This window comes from Macrobrachium nipponense, chromosome 24 (assembly GCF_015104395.2).
Source record: "Macrobrachium nipponense isolate FS-2020 chromosome 24, ASM1510439v2, whole genome shotgun sequence".
Taxonomy (NCBI): domain Eukaryota; kingdom Metazoa; phylum Arthropoda; class Malacostraca; order Decapoda; family Palaemonidae; genus Macrobrachium; species Macrobrachium nipponense.
Window position 1 is genome coordinate 27,187,605 of NC_061091.1, and position 15,874 is coordinate 27,203,478.

Genomic DNA, 15,874 nt, shown 5'->3' on the forward strand with positions numbered 1-15,874 from the left:
TAAGTGGGTTAGCCCCCATTGACAAGATCCAAAAAGGTTCTGTCATGTAAGTGGGTAAGCCCCCATTGACTAGATCCAAAAAGGTTCTGCCATGTAAGTGGGTAAGCCCCCATTGACAAGATCCAAAAAGGTTCTGTCATGTAAGTGGGTTAGCCCCCATTGACAAGATCCAAAAAGGTTCTGTCATGTAAGTGGGTTAGCCCCCATTGACAAGATCCAAAAAAGGTTCTGTCATGTAAGTGGGAAAGCCCCCATTGACAAGATCCAGAAGAGCTTTCAGTCATAGGTCACTACCTCGCTGAAGCTCTTGAGGCAAAGCAGACTCATAGACAGTATCCATGAAGTCTTCTGCCCAATCAGGTAAGAACCAAGGTTTTTATATCCTACAACATATGTTGTTTCCTGTTTTTATATATTTATTTAGTGGTCTCTTACCCTCCACCAAGGGTGCCTATCAGCTAAGTATATATCTGCCAGGGAAGTTGCATGTACAAAAATGATATTGTTAGGATACAATAAAGTTTTGTACGTACTTACCCGGAAAGATATACTATATGATTAATGGCCCGCCCAGCCTCCCCTCAGGAGACAGGTGGAAGAGAAAATCTGATTAGAAAACGGGAATGGTTCCTAGTCCCGCCACCCAGCGGCGGGAGGGTAGATCACCTGACCTACCTGTAGCGTGTGTAGCGAAATTTGAAATTCTGTCCGGGACGTCGGAGACTATAGCTAAGTATATATCTGCCGGGTAAGTACGTATGTACAAAACTTTATTGTATCCTAACAATATAATTTTTCATCTGCGATATCCTTGTTTTTCATCTGCGATATAACTGGATCCAGCTAGGTGCTAGAAATTATCCTATTGTTAGGACCAAAGGTTTGTAGCTATGAAAAGTACAAATTGTCTTAGAAAATTTGTCATTTTTTTAGGATTCACACTATTTATGTATGTTGCAATTGTTTTAAGTGTGATCTTCAGAACATATGAGGAGAAGGAGGGTATTTTCAAAGGACCTACTGCTTAAGTTTATTAGTAAGGAAGAGAAGGGAAGCAGTTAGATTGCAGAGCAATTAGGCTAGGTTATCAACCTGTCATTTCTCCCCTTCTCCAAGTCCTTCATCTATAGTTAGTACTGAGGCTTCCTCTTTAGCTCCGTCTTCCATTCCCCTGTGGTTCAAGAAAAGCGTACTATTGAGAATTTCGAAGAGGACGTAAACCTTATTGGGGGCCAATACAAAGTTTTTCTGACTTATTTAGGGTGGCTTCCAAAAGTAAAAGTAAAATATATTTTTACTCCATTCTTCATGCAGTGGAGATCTTATGAAAGAATTCCAGTACACTGAAGCTGCAGGTTACAGCCGAGGCTGAATAGTATAAACTGAGTAACAGAGCAGGTGAAAGTTATGTCCAGAACTGGTCAAATCACACTTAATGCTTGTACAATCAAGTATTGTGCTTGTTTTAAACCCATCTTTGTTGATTTACAAGAAAAAGTATCTCTGAATTACATCTCATAATGGCAGTGAAGATATTGATAGTACTTAACCAGTTGAGATTTTGAGAATGTAAACAACAATTAAATGGAAATGGCATATGATGACAATGTTTACATTCTGTCGTACGTTTAACTTGATGATCATTTTCTCCAGAAAACATTTAGGTTTTTAGGGCTTTTCGGTTTTTATAATCTATGATAATTGCAGTTGTTTTGTTTACAGTATCAACAGTTGTGTTGCTAGTGGCTCACTTGAATTACCTATGGTTTTTACCATTATTACAGATACTAGCAAATAGCTGTTAAACAGTTATAACAGTTTTGCTTGAATTTTCTGTTACGGTTTTCCACTTGTCTCTTGAAAGGGACAGAGACATAACGGCCATTAGAGGCAGTGGTAGGGCAGGATTAGAATGAAACCCCATTATAAACCATCTTAGGGGTCCCCACTATAACCCTGCCAAGTCCTGCCAAGTTTCATGCCCATTGGACTAGCCGGTTTGCCATGATTGAATGACGGACGGGCAGACATAACACCCAGTATAGTAAGATTTTGTTAAGTGTTGATAGTTATGATGGTAGTTAACCCTCTCGTTATCTGATGATGCGTAGTGCGTCAATAAATTTGATTCTGTAAGCGCACAGGAAAAATTCACGAAAAAAATTGCATCAATCTTAGAAAATGTAGTTGACACCATCGGGTTGACAGATGATGAATCTTGAAGAAAAGGCAAACCTGACGCCGCTAGCTTACTTAGCTACGATACAAAATGTCAACATAAGTAGGTTAGAAAATTTGAAAATTGCACTCTGTAAAAAATTAGCATTTTTTAATCAATTACAGCTCATTAGCAAACACATTTATAGCAAAATTATTGCTTCCACGTGAAAGGTCAAACATTTCTACACAATTTAGAAACAAACTCCCCAAACCTAATTATTATATTTTTCATGATGATTTCTAAAAAATATCTACGATTTTTCTTAAAAATATCACGTTCATCACATTGTTTTTATTATTTCTAAGCCTCATAAAGATGTTTTGATTGCTTTAGGAAATAATTTAGTCATTTGCTGACATTACACTAACCAGAAGCGTATATCAGCTATAGTTTGGACGTACTGAATTTTACCAAAAAACTTTTCCATGCACATTCTTTTCGGCCCGGTGGAAAAGTGTACCTTACACCCTTATATTTTCGGCCTGTGCGCAAGAGGGTTAATTATTGACACAACTATCAACACTTCAGTGGTAAGACTGTCATTGAAAATCTTGGTAGGATTTATGGTTTACTTTTTATTCTTGAAGTAAATGATGATCCCCAATTATGGGGTGCTTTTTTAAGGTTAAAAGGTCGCCTTATAAGCCAGCATGTAAGGTATATATTGGTGCAATCTTATGTTATATCTTTTGGGGATAAGTTCAGCCTCAGATTCTGGTAGATGGCCAATTGCAAGCCTGCTCGCATGCTTGGAGAGACTTAGGAGCAGACCTTCTGTGGTGGAGGCAGTGAAGGAGAGTTATGTTACCTTTTAGGTTTCCCCCTCATTGGTTTAGTCCCCTATAACTGTTCCTGTCTTCTCTGGCAGAAGTCTTTCTTTATTAGGAGGTTGTAAATTAGAAAGAAATGGACCAGGTGGTAATTCACTGGGAGTTTACCTCTTGACTTTTTCCTTGCTCAATAAGCAACTGGAGATTAATGACTATTGTTGGAAACATTAAGACTGAATGACTTTACGTGTCTGTCCCCGTGTTTGTTGTTTTTCCAGCATGGTTTTAGTGACTTTCCAAAAGAAAGGTCAAATGTTTCGGTGGAGGTGCAGAAGACATTTTTCACATACCAGTACAACCTTGATCATCTGAGTTCCTTTGAGGTGTATTTACAGGGGAGGTATTGCTGTTCAAGGGGCTTCGTTTGGGCTTGTGTATAGCGCGTCTGTGAGTATTCACAGGGAATTTATTGCCCATAGGTGGATGGAGTCTATTTGTAAGAGCAAGAAATCTTTTCCTCTAAGTCAACAGGTTCAAGTTGACCAACTCTCAACACTATGCCAAAGGCCAAGGATCCGATGATTCACCTGGCTCAGTCTCTGTGCAATATTATTTTCAGTTGACTTCCCTAGCTGCTCCTGATTCTCATCCAGTGATATGGGGATAATACTTTTATTTGCAGGCTTGTCTGTCAGAAGATGAGTAGGCACTTGCTACTGGAAAAATTTTATCCCTGAAGGAAGCTTCATATGTGGTAAGGGCTTTCTTTGTTAAGAAACGTGGCCTCACTGGGGATTTTGTCAGAATAATCAGGCTCAATTTACGTAAGGTTTCAGCATAAGAGATTATGTAAAGACCATTGAAAATGCCTAGTAGCTTTATCCCTGGTCAGAAACAAAGTCATAGTGGAAAGTTTGCTTCTTTGAGTTAAATGAACATATTGGTTTGATAATTCATTCTGCGGAAGACAGTGTTTTTGGTGATTGGCGATTCAGATGAACAAAACTGCCTACAGTGTGCTATTACATCCACAAGTTTGACAGTTGCTGTGGGATTAGAAGAGCACTCAAATGTAGACTCATTAACATGCAGATAAACAGGAACAACCAGTCGATTACTACTCCTTTGAGGGCCCTCAGACTTGAGGGTTGTATGTGTTTCTTTAAGGTTGGCCTGATTGAGACTCTTTGACCTTCTCCCACTATCTACTCTAAGGAAGTATTGAGCAAATTTTATGTTCAAGAATTGCTTAGTGACTCCTATAGAGCCTTAGTAGCCTCAGAGCAAATGATTTCCAGACTTTCTAGCTTTCTTAGTAGATTTAGCTCTTATTCTTCCATTATGGGGAAATTGACAGACTACAGAATTTTGTGGCACTTCCACTAACTACTGCATCTCACACTTAACTGCTTGGAGATGCTCAACTATCTCCTCGCATTATGGGATTTTCAAAGGTATCATGGGTTCTGTCCTTAAATGGAGAACAACTGTGGCCTTGTGTCAGAAGCTCAGCAGCAGATATTTTTGTATTGCTCAAGGTGCCTTTCTAAAAGATATTCCACACCTGGAATCTTGTAGACGTCAAAGTTTCTGTGCTTTCTTGGATATTGTAAGACCTTTTTGCTGTCTGCTTTTAAGATTATTGTTCCATGCTTTCCTTGATATTGCATCATGTGCTATTAGATCTGGCTGATGATCAGCACCGAAAGGATTTGGTCTAGGTGCACTACCCACCATCTTCTTCTGAATGTGGAAATCTGCTAACTTAAAAAGTAGGTACCATTCATCCCAAGTAATATAAATTTTCATAATAAAATTTATTATTTGGATACTTACCTACTGTTAAAGTAGACCCCACCCAGCCTTCCCACAACTTAGTGGGCTGTCAAGGAGAATTCTGACTAGAGCTTAAACATCCAAACACACAACTTTTGTTTGAATGGTGAGTCGCCTATCAGCACTTAAGTATAAGCTAACTTTAACAGTAGGTAAGTATCCAAATAAATTGTATGAAAATTTATATTTTTGAAATCTTGTATTTTTTCTTCATTAAAAACAATATGCAGTACCACTATTTTCTGTGAAGTATTTCTAAGAACCCAGCTCCTGAGGTCAGAGTGCTGCTAATTTTGTAAGCACTGACATTCACAAGATAGAGGTGCCCAGGAACATCTTTTCTTTCTGGCTTCCTGCTGAAATCAAACAAGCATACAACTCATAAAATGAGGTGGACAGTTGTATAGTTTGTGTGAGCTCTTGAAATGAGTGGCATGGTACTGTCCCTTGCACATCTAAGCAACTTTTCAGTAGCACAGGTAATGTTGCCCACAAGTCCCTAGATACCATTTTGGGACCCATGGTGGCTGCTCCTAAGCTACTTAGCAAAAGCAAGGGTTGAATGGCAAAGTCACTGGCTCCACTCTTAGCAAAAGTTAGGGTTGAATGGCAAAGTCACTGGCTCCACTCTTCCTTCTTTCTTTTCCTCCCTCTGTAAGGTAAGAGATCAGGCCTGATACAATACATGTTGGTATTGGATGCAGATGCAAGTTAGTTACACTGTTGAACACCCAGTCTTAGAGCTTTTGTTTATTAAGATGTTATTTTCTTAACTCTTTTTTTTTAACAAGAGGGGGTGCAGGGGCTGGTAGTTATAATCTGAACTCATCAACTTTTATTGGCCAGGTAGAGTAACCTTCTGATTTCCCATCTTATAGAGATCACACGTGGTTCCCTGAAACTGCCTTATATAGGCAAGATACTACCAGGAACTAATAATTTGGGCTCGTTGCCCTATCACTGGCATCCCTATCATAGACCAAATAGGAGGTTGCTCCCTTGCTCACTGTTATGACTGGGATTGTGACATTAACAGATGAGATTCAACCTGCCAGTCAGGAGGTACATTGCATCACCTCTATGAAGTTAGTCTTACATAAAAGATAATGGTTTTTATTCCCTTTGGACAAATCACAAATATTTATAGTAATTTGTTTTTCCAAGGTATGCAGATCAGACCCTTTGTCAAAATTTAATGTCACCTTCCCCACTTGAAGCCCTTGATTCCAAAGGAAAAAGTACTCTGTGATGGTAGGCAAGTCGGGGTGTCCCCTCACTCGCCCACCTACCACCAGTTAACTACTTTGTTACCAAATGTCAAAGACCAATTCCAATACTTTATATAAAAGGTTCTGGTTTATGTACTTAGGAAAATTACATATTGCTTGAAAATTTGGTGTTATTTCTATAATATACCTTGTTGTTTTCAGTATGACTTCCTTTTTACTAAGCTGATTCTTCAAAAGTGGATGACTTGGAGTTTCATTATTTGACTTTTTATAGAGGAAGATTAAAACAGAAATATTTGGAGTTACATCACTATTATGTAAACATTAATACCAAACCTTACACCATACAGTTTGTAAGATAGTTTAAAAACAATTTGAAAGTGGATTAAATCCATTGTGATTTAAACCCAAGGGTTATTTAATTTATGTGGACCACATCCACATGTATACTTTGATATTGGTAGTTCTGTAGTACACAAAATTATTTTTCCATGCATCTAATTGATGTTACGCCACTGAATACAAAATGCAGAATTTACAATGGTTTGAAGTCATTTTATTATCCATGCCACTACATGACATTGACTGCTTCTGTGAAATTCTTTGCCTCATGTCTACCCTGTGCTTTATGTTCAACAAATGTCAACTTACCTCCAGTCTTCCTGCTTAAAGTTCTCATCCAAGTAGGTCTGGATCTTCCAATATTTTTGGATTTTTGAAATTCTCCTGATGGCATCATATTTAACTATTATTGTGCCCTCTGACTCGTAATATTCTTGATTTTATCCTCAAATTAACGAAGTCTTTAGATAAGGTTCGATAAGTTTCATTGTCATACTATAATTCATGTCCAAAAAGCAATTCGGTTTGCACTTGACTTGTTTAAAATCTTATTATCTAACAATAAAGTCACAATCTTTGTGATCTCCTGATCTAGAAATATCTCTGGAAATGGAGTGAAGGTGGTCCTTTTAAGAAACCTGTTTTGAACTCCTTGATGTTTCAGAAAATGGCAGCAACAATGCAGAGAAGTCTGAAGCGGTTAAGCCACCTGCTGTTGATGAGATGCCTGTTCCAAAAATAAAGCATGATTGGTATCAAACGGAATCCCATGTAATTATCACAGTTCTCATTAAAAACCAGAAAGCTGAGAATGTCAAGGTTAATTTTACTGAGAAAACTGTAAGTACACATTTTGTACTTGTATAAGCAGGGGATATAAGATTAATACTGAATTTCTTTCCATTTAAAGAGGGAGTTTTCTTTTGTTGGTCTTAATGATTAACTTGTTGATTGAATTTATGTAAGAAATATAAATCTTTTGTCGAGTACAGTAGTTAATTTAAGGTGGCTGTCTGAAATATCCAAAAGAGAGAGAAAATCTGCAATACCTTTGTACTGATATTGAACTCGCATGAAGCCTTTCAAAAAATTACTGGCTGAAAATGCTCTTGTATCATCTAATTTTCACATTTTAATTGACAGGTTAGTGTTACAGCTCCTCTTCCAAGTGGATCAGAGTACAGCTTAGAATTAGATGTTTGCCACCCAATCAATCCTGAACTGTCTTCATTCAAAGTTGTACCTTCAAAAGTAAGAGTATTTCATGTTTTTTTGTGTGCATAGGGCTGATTTTTAATAATAGCTAAAGTAATAACATTGCAATCATGAAAGCAGGCAATTTTGCTTGGAAATAAATGATAAAGACTAGCCACCCTTTTGGGATTTGAACCACTGACTTGTGATTTGCCAGGTCAACACTATCCACTTGGCTAATAAAAGAACATATTGGTGGCCTGGGAAATCAAAGTTTAGCAATTTAAATCCCCAAAGAGGAGATATGTCTTTATCATTAATAATGTTAGTCTTTGTCTTAATCATTATCAGTAATAATAGTATGTAAAATGAGAGGGTAATTACTTTTTAATTACTCGTTAATAAAAGTGAAAAGTCATGGGCGGTAGAGGTTTAATAGCATGTAATTGTTCTTATAACTTCAGGGATAATTACTTCATTGTTGCAGAAGGGGTTTGACTTGTTCCCTCTCATTTAATGAAAAGAATTAGTTACTAGGGTGTTGCCTAAGGAAAAAAAACTAGACAAAATGTAATGGTATTCTTTAAAAATAACCAGGTTTAGTGTGGTTGGTTTTAGTTGCTGTTTTTTCTTAGAACTATTTTCATCCTCAGGTTGAAGTGAAGATGAAAAAGGTGGATGGCATACATTGGAAAGCCTTGGAAGGTGATGGTGCAGAACCTACAGTCAAACCTGCTCCTGGAGGTAAATGTCATAGTTTGTTTTATTGAGCCCTAAGTCTTTGTTGTGTTAGCCCCTGAAGTAATATTTATCTTTATAACTATCTACTCTTGGAATTTTCGTGAAAGTTCTTTAGCCCTGGGAGGTAAATACTGGGATTGTTCTCTTTACCCTTGGGTAGCTGCTTTTTTTATAATGACTGTATTAAGCTTTGCAGTTAAGGAAATTGAATGCTTCAACTTCTATTGTAGGTATAGTGTGATTGCATTGTATGCTTAAGTAAGGTATCTATTATATATTATATCCTAGCCAATCAGGGTAGATATACTAGCTTTATTATTCTAGGTATAGTGTGATTGCATTGTATGCTTAAGAAAGTTATCTATTATATATTATATCCTAGCCAATCAGGGTAGATATACTAGCTTTATTATTCTAGGTATAGTGTGATTGCATTGTATGCTTAAGTAAGGTATCTATTATATATTATATCTTAGCCAGTCAGATACTATATTATATCCTAGCCAATCAGGGTAGATATGCTAGCTTTATTATTCTAAGGTTTTTTATTGTTTTTTTTTATTTTTATTGGTATACTTTATGTAATATATCTCATTAGTTTTTAGACTGGATATACTGATGTAAGTTACAGCTATAGAACCTTTGTAATGGTAAGATCTTTGAAATATACAGTTAAACAACCTTGTAGCCTTCTAGCTATAAAATTGATCATCCTGAGCTTCTTGAATAGTATCATTACTAACATTTTTGTTTGGTGAAATATTTGCTTATATAGGCACCATTTATTCATCACTCATTTATGTTGCTAGAGTAAGTTTTTGTCATTTTTGTTACCCATATAACAATGATGTACTTGTGTATTCTCTGGTATAGTGTGGAGAAACTTCACTATTTCATGTGAGAGGTGGTGTTTATGGCTACCTCCAGCTTGTAGTGCAGCATATTTTCCTCAGAATTGTTTTGGATTAAGGAAGTATAGGTTGAGTCTGGTGAAGTATTGTACATTGTCATTACCATGAAAAGCTTGAAGGATATTGGACTTATGAAGGGGATTTTCAAGAAGTTTGAACCTAATGAAGTATCTTGAGGAGGCATTTGAAGGAAGAGTGAAGTGGGGTACTGTATTGGTGTAGGTAATAAGTAACATTGACTTACTATTTTGAAATATATCATAATTAGCACTATATAGCTTTGGAAGAGGACAATGCCACCCACGGACTTTTATATGAGATTCTTGTAAATACAATATAATGGACCTCCACATTAGGGGGATGCGTTCCAGGCCCCACCACGAATAGCTAGAATCTGCGAATACCATATTGTATCAAATATACATTAAAATATCATCCAATTATTGTACATATTAATCTTTAAAGTATTATTAATACTATTTCAAAGTAAATCTTACAATTTATGGTTTAAATATATGTATGCACTCTATGACTCGGTTATGTACGTGTGAAAATATGTAATCCAGACTCCCCATTAGTTTTCAGTCATGCTCATTTTCTTTCATGCAGTTACTATTCAAGGTGTTCAGTTTTTTGTTTACAAGGGAAACAACTGGATACATATGAAAACTTAAAAAAATGTATACAGGTGGGCTGCGGTTAATGGCACAATCGCTTAGCGGTGAATTGGTTTTATGGCTGTTGTCAAAAATATTCATTAAAAAAAATAAGGTATTTTAGGGTATTTTCATGGCACAATTTTCGGTTAACAGTGCCGCTAGCGCCATTATGTCTAACAAGTACGTACATTTGTAGAAATACCGTTCAGACCATAAAGGTTATGCAAATATTAAGAAATTATATTGAGAGTTATTACATAGTTTATTAGGGTAAAATATATGCCTCTGACGCTGGTCTATGCCAAAAATATAGAGTTAAATAATGCAAATAGCTATGGATGTGTCGATTTATAAATGTTAATGCTTTTATGTTTAAAATGTGTATGAAAATGTATTACGTATAAGGAATTTTTTTTTTGCACAGAAATATGATACAAAGGCAGCTTTTGAAACTGCCCTCCAGTTATCAAAGAGGACGTTTTTCATTTTTGTTCTTGTGAGCCACCGCCTGCCGCTCTTCTGAAAATATTGAGTTAAAAAAAGTGCAAATTTAGCGAATGATGCGTCGATTTTATAAATGTTCATGCTTTTAGGTATAAAATGTGTATGAAAATATGTTATGGGTATTTTAATTTTGCACATAAATATGATAAAAGTTAAGGGAGCTTTTGAAACTGCCCTCTACATTATCAGAGGATGTTTTTTCATGTTCGCTCTTGTCCGCTGCTTTTCTGAAAAATGCATTTTATACATGCAACTTACCCGGCAGATATATACTTAGCTATAGACTCCGTCGTCCATAGCTAAGTATATATCTGCCAGGTAAGTATGTATAAAACTTCATTGTATCTTAACAATATCATTTTACAAAGATTTCACGTGGTTATATTTTATTAATTTGGGAGGTAATTATAACTCATTTTGTTAATGAAACTTCAGCTTTTTGTTAAGTTTTTATGCATATATGTTTAAAATGTGTATGAAAAATGTATTACAGGGTATTTTTTTATATTTTTGTACATGAATATGATACAGTGGCAGTATGCTTATCCATTTGAAGTCTTTGTAACAGCCTTTCACATGATGAAGACAATAGGTTGTTCTGTCGCGCCCTAATGATAAAATTTTAATTTATATCATTGAATCATGTTATAACAAATTATATTTACAATAGTTGCATGAATTGATTTCAAAAGACAAAACTTGTGTATACGTTCGATTTTGCAACACTGCAATTTGTTTGTTTTTCCATGGGATTTTTTGCTTTGTTACTTGAGCAAAAAATTGAGGTACAACTGTATGAGCTCGAGATGCTGCTGCTACGTAGGTGGCATAGTGACAAAAATTAAGATAAGCACAGAAGAAAAAGTAAATTTGCATCTTTTCCATAAATTTGAAAAAAGTTATACATTACTTCTCTGTATCCAATAATAATATATGTATTCTCATATTGTTGTATTATTTTATACTAGGGCAAATCTAAGCCAGTATTCGCGGCGCGGCCAATGTTTTGGTTTGAAATCGGCTGGTGGTGAATACGAGTTTGTTTCGCCATATTTAACACAATTCTGAGCGAATTTTCTTGCTTCCAGTTAGCTTAAACGAATATCTAGATACTTGACTTATATGAGACAAGGTAATTTTTTCCTTATACGTGTTTTTAGGTGGAAATATGAATTGAATATGTTTCGTGATTGTGAACTAATTTTTTTTTTTTTTTCGTGAACAGATTATGTTGGCAGCATGTTTATTGCTTAAAAAAATTACATGATTCCGTTCGCAATTTTCCTTTATATCATCGTAATACGAACTTTACATTATTTATCTTATATCGGTGTGAAACCAACAGCAAAATGTGTTCTTTCAAGCACAGTAGTTTTGATTAAAATGATTTTATCTCAATTTTATCTACGCTTGTGTTTGATGGCATACGTTTACTGGAGTTTTATCCTTGTTGCTGATGCACGATAAGTCATTAGCAGCTAAGTCATTAGCAGCTTGAACAGTTTTCTCAGCTTCAGTTATAACTAGGTTTAAATTTAATAGTATATTTCCAGATTGACCTTTGATCTATATTGATCTTTGATCTATAGCGAATAAAGTTATTACATTAAGATATCTCACTTCTATTCTACATAACGTCATTTATAACAACTATGGTAATAGTGTACTATAGTATGATGATTGAAATACAAGCCAAATGGATGTTATTCAATTTGGTTGTACATACTGAGAAAAAAAAAGTTGTCTCGTTCAGTTGTTCATGGCTGTACACATTTGCACAACGAGTATAATGTTGAAACCATACTTTCATCATAATCTTTTGCCGTTTTTGAACTTGCATAACTAGAAGATGGGATAAAGTTAGGCATTTGTAATTTGGTCTCTCGTAAAATCAGATTATCGTAAGACGAATGATCATAACTTAAACACTACAGCTACCTGTACATTGTATAAGACCTTATTACAGGCAGTCCCGGGTTACGATGGGGGTCCTGTTCTTGAGACGTGTTGTAAGCCGAAAATTATTGTAAGAAGGAACATCATAAAAAATCCTAAGAAAACCTTACTTTTAATGCTTTGGGTGCATTCAAAACTATGTATGCTGCATTCTTATTGCATTTTGCATAAAAAAACTTTCAAATATTGATTATTTTGCATTTTTTGTGTCATTTCTTGTGCCAGATCAGTGTTGTAGGCGGCATAACCCTGGAATATGTGTCGTAACCCTGGAAATAATTTCTGATGAATATAATTTAAAAGCGCCTTAACCTCGGAACGTCGTAAGCCGAACCCGTTGTAACCCGAGCTGCCTATCTTTACATACTCTAGACACCCAAAGGATTAAAGCCAGGCTTTTTTCACATTATAGTATTTATAATAGTATAATGTACTGTACGGTACTACTGTACAGTAAATTCTATATTACTATACTGCATAAATATAATTTTACTTATTGCGCCATTGCGTGCTTACGGCGCCATTGCGTGATTACGGCACCGTTTGACTGGTCTAGGGTGCTGTTAACTGGTCTAGAATTTCAAAAGAAGGTGTGCGGCGGCCGTAGGCTTTAAAATCTCTTAGAGTAAAAAAATCACTTAGCGTTGGCGGCCAGGAACAGAACCTCTGCCGCTAACCGAGGGTCACCTGTACTGTTCTAAGAAGGCGTCATGGCGACATAAGATTTGTTTAACTGTAGAAAATTTGCTTGGGTGTAACATTTTTTAAGAAAAACAAATTTTGTTACTGAAATTTTTCTGTGTTTACATTAACTTTTTACGGAACTTCATATTTGAAAATTAACCCTTAAACGCCTATTGGACGTATTTTACGTAGAGGTAAATTGTCTGTCGGGTGCCGACTGGACGTAATTTACGTCGACATAGGAAAGTTGTTTTAAAAATTCGCGGAAAAATACTTGCAGGCCTACCAGCCGAAAACTTTTGAATCACGCGCCTTATGGGATGCTGGGAGCTCACGGATCAAGGCGTTGTTTTGTTTACAATCGTTACGCAGGCGCGCAAGTGCGAATTTCTTTCTTATCGCACTAAAAAGTATCGGTGACACATCTCGGAAATTATTTCGCCACTTTGACACAATTTTTGCACCATTTTAAATTAGCCATTACATGGAGTATTATATATGAAAATGTGCACAATTTCATGTAAAATACAACTAAAAAATACTCATGATTGTAGCTTTTATCAGTTTTGAAATATTTTCATATAAATAACGATGTGCCAAAATTTCAACCTTTGGTCAACTTTGACTCTACCGAAATGGTAGAAAAATGCAATTGTAAGCTAAAACTCTTATATTTTAGTAATATTCAATCATTTACCTTCATTTTGCAACAAATTGGAAGTCTCTAGCACAATATTTCGATTTATGGTGAATTTATGAAAAAAACTTTTTCCTTACGTCCTCGCGGTAACTCTTCCGAAAAAATCATACGTGCGATTGTCGTAATGTTTCCACTATTTTAAATTAGCCGTTATATAAAGTTTTATATATGGAAATGTGCGCAATTTCATGCAAAATACAACTAAAAACAACCCATGGTTGTAGCTTTTATCAGTTTTGAAATATTTTTATATAAATAACGATAAGTGCCAAAATTTCAACCTTCGGTCAACTTTGACTCTACCGAAATGGTCGAAAAACGGAATTGAAGCTAAAACTCTTATGTTCTAGTAATATTCAATCATTTACCTTCATTTTGTAACAAATTGGAAGTCTCTAGCACAATATTTCGATTTATGGTGAATTTATGAAAAAAAAAAACATTTTCCTTACATCTGCTCGGTAACTCTTCCAAGAAAATCATACGTGCGATTGTGGTAATGTTTGCACCATTTTAAATTAGCCGTTACATAAAGTTTTATATATGAAAATGTGTGCAATTTCATGTAGAATACAACAAAAAATAATTGAAGGTTGTAGCATTTCTCATTTTTGAAATATTTGCATAAATCACAATAAATAGAAAAAACCACTTTTGGTCAACTTTGACTAACGAAATGGTCGAAAAACGCAATTGTAAGCTAAAACTCTTATAGTTTAGTAATATTCAGTCATTTATCTTCATTTTGAAATAAATTTGAAGTCTCTAGCACAATATTTCGATTTATGGTGAATTTAAAAAAAAACTTTACTTCCCTCCGCGCGCAGATTCTCTGCCGCAAATCTCTGAAATGCGTACGTCGCATTCTCGGAATATTTGCTCCGTTTCATATTAGGCGTTTCATAGAGTTTTATATATGAAAATGTGCGCAATTTTATGTAGAATACAACAAAAAATAATTGAAGGTTGTAGCTTTTCTCATTTTTGAAATATTTGCATATAAAAAAATATATACAAAAAATTCTACATTCAGTCAACTTTAACTCTTCCGAAATGGTCAAAAACTGCAATTGTAATCTAAAACTCTTACAGTATAGTAATATTCAATCATTTATCTTCATTTTGAAAAAACATTGGAAGTCTCTAGAACAATATTTAGATTTATGGTGAATTTTTGAAAAAAAAAATTTTTTATGTCCGCGCGTTACGAATTTATGCATCATTTTGTGATATTTTCTGTGTTGCTTTGATTGTTTTACAATGTGTTATATGCCAAAATGATCACAATTTAGTGTACAAAACAACGAAAAAAAAGTAACTCGTTAGCTTAAACCGTTTTGCTCACAGCGCAATTTGAATACAATTATAGTATATGAAATTTCGTTTTTGCGCTATCATATATCGCATTATTTATATTTGATAATGATATTTTTTTTAATTTCTGATGGTTGCATACTAAACTTCAGGCAATGTCAAAAAAAGGAGCCAAAAATGAACTTAATCTTGAAAACTAAGCGTGCTGTGATTTTTTGAAAAAAATATTTTTTCCGCTTCGGCGCTTACTCAGAGACCTCCTCGGCATGCCGGAGACGATTTTTATTATACCCCTTAGGTGTTTAAGGGTTAATAAATTTTTTTTTTCATCATGAAAAATGTACTTAATCACAAAAATATACTTGTACATATGCATGAAAATACTACGTACAGCTGACGAAGACATACATACCATGTTATTCTCATTGCCTTACATATTTTCGATATGCTCTTTGTACTTATAGTATCATCCTAAAACATGTTATGTATGTACATATAATATTTAGAAATCATCTTAAAAACAAAACATTTCATAAAATGTACAGTATATGCAGAATATTAATGCACAATTTTTACCCGATTAACCCAACACAATTCAATATTCTATTTTTTTTTTACATGTTTTGTGTTTTGTACGGTATATACTACAGACTTAAGAATATTCTTTAAAATGTCCTCTGAATGTTATGCTTCTCCGAAAGTTCTGGCAAAGAATCTAAGCGTCAAAGACCTTTACAGTTAACGATGGATGAGGGGAAAATAGACATGGTTGTTATGTTAAGAAAGGGCAAAAGTTGTGGAGAAGTAGCAGGC

At 35.0% G+C, this 15,874-nt stretch overlaps 1 protein-coding gene across 3 annotated transcripts in view; it reads left to right on the plus strand.

Annotated features, from left to right (window-relative positions):
- Positions 1-15,874, plus strand: part of LOC135205534 (protein SGT1 homolog) — a 150,821-nt gene that overhangs the window by 82,959 nt on the left and 51,988 nt on the right. For all 3 annotated transcript variants that reach the window (XM_064236287.1, XM_064236286.1, XM_064236288.1), the window contains 3 exons: positions 7,063-7,238; positions 7,542-7,649; positions 8,246-8,336. In XM_064236287.1, the coding sequence (XP_064092357.1) occupies positions 7,063-7,238; positions 7,542-7,649; positions 8,246-8,336 (375 nt within the window). The remainder of the gene's footprint in view (positions 1-7,062; positions 7,239-7,541; positions 7,650-8,245; positions 8,337-15,874) is intronic.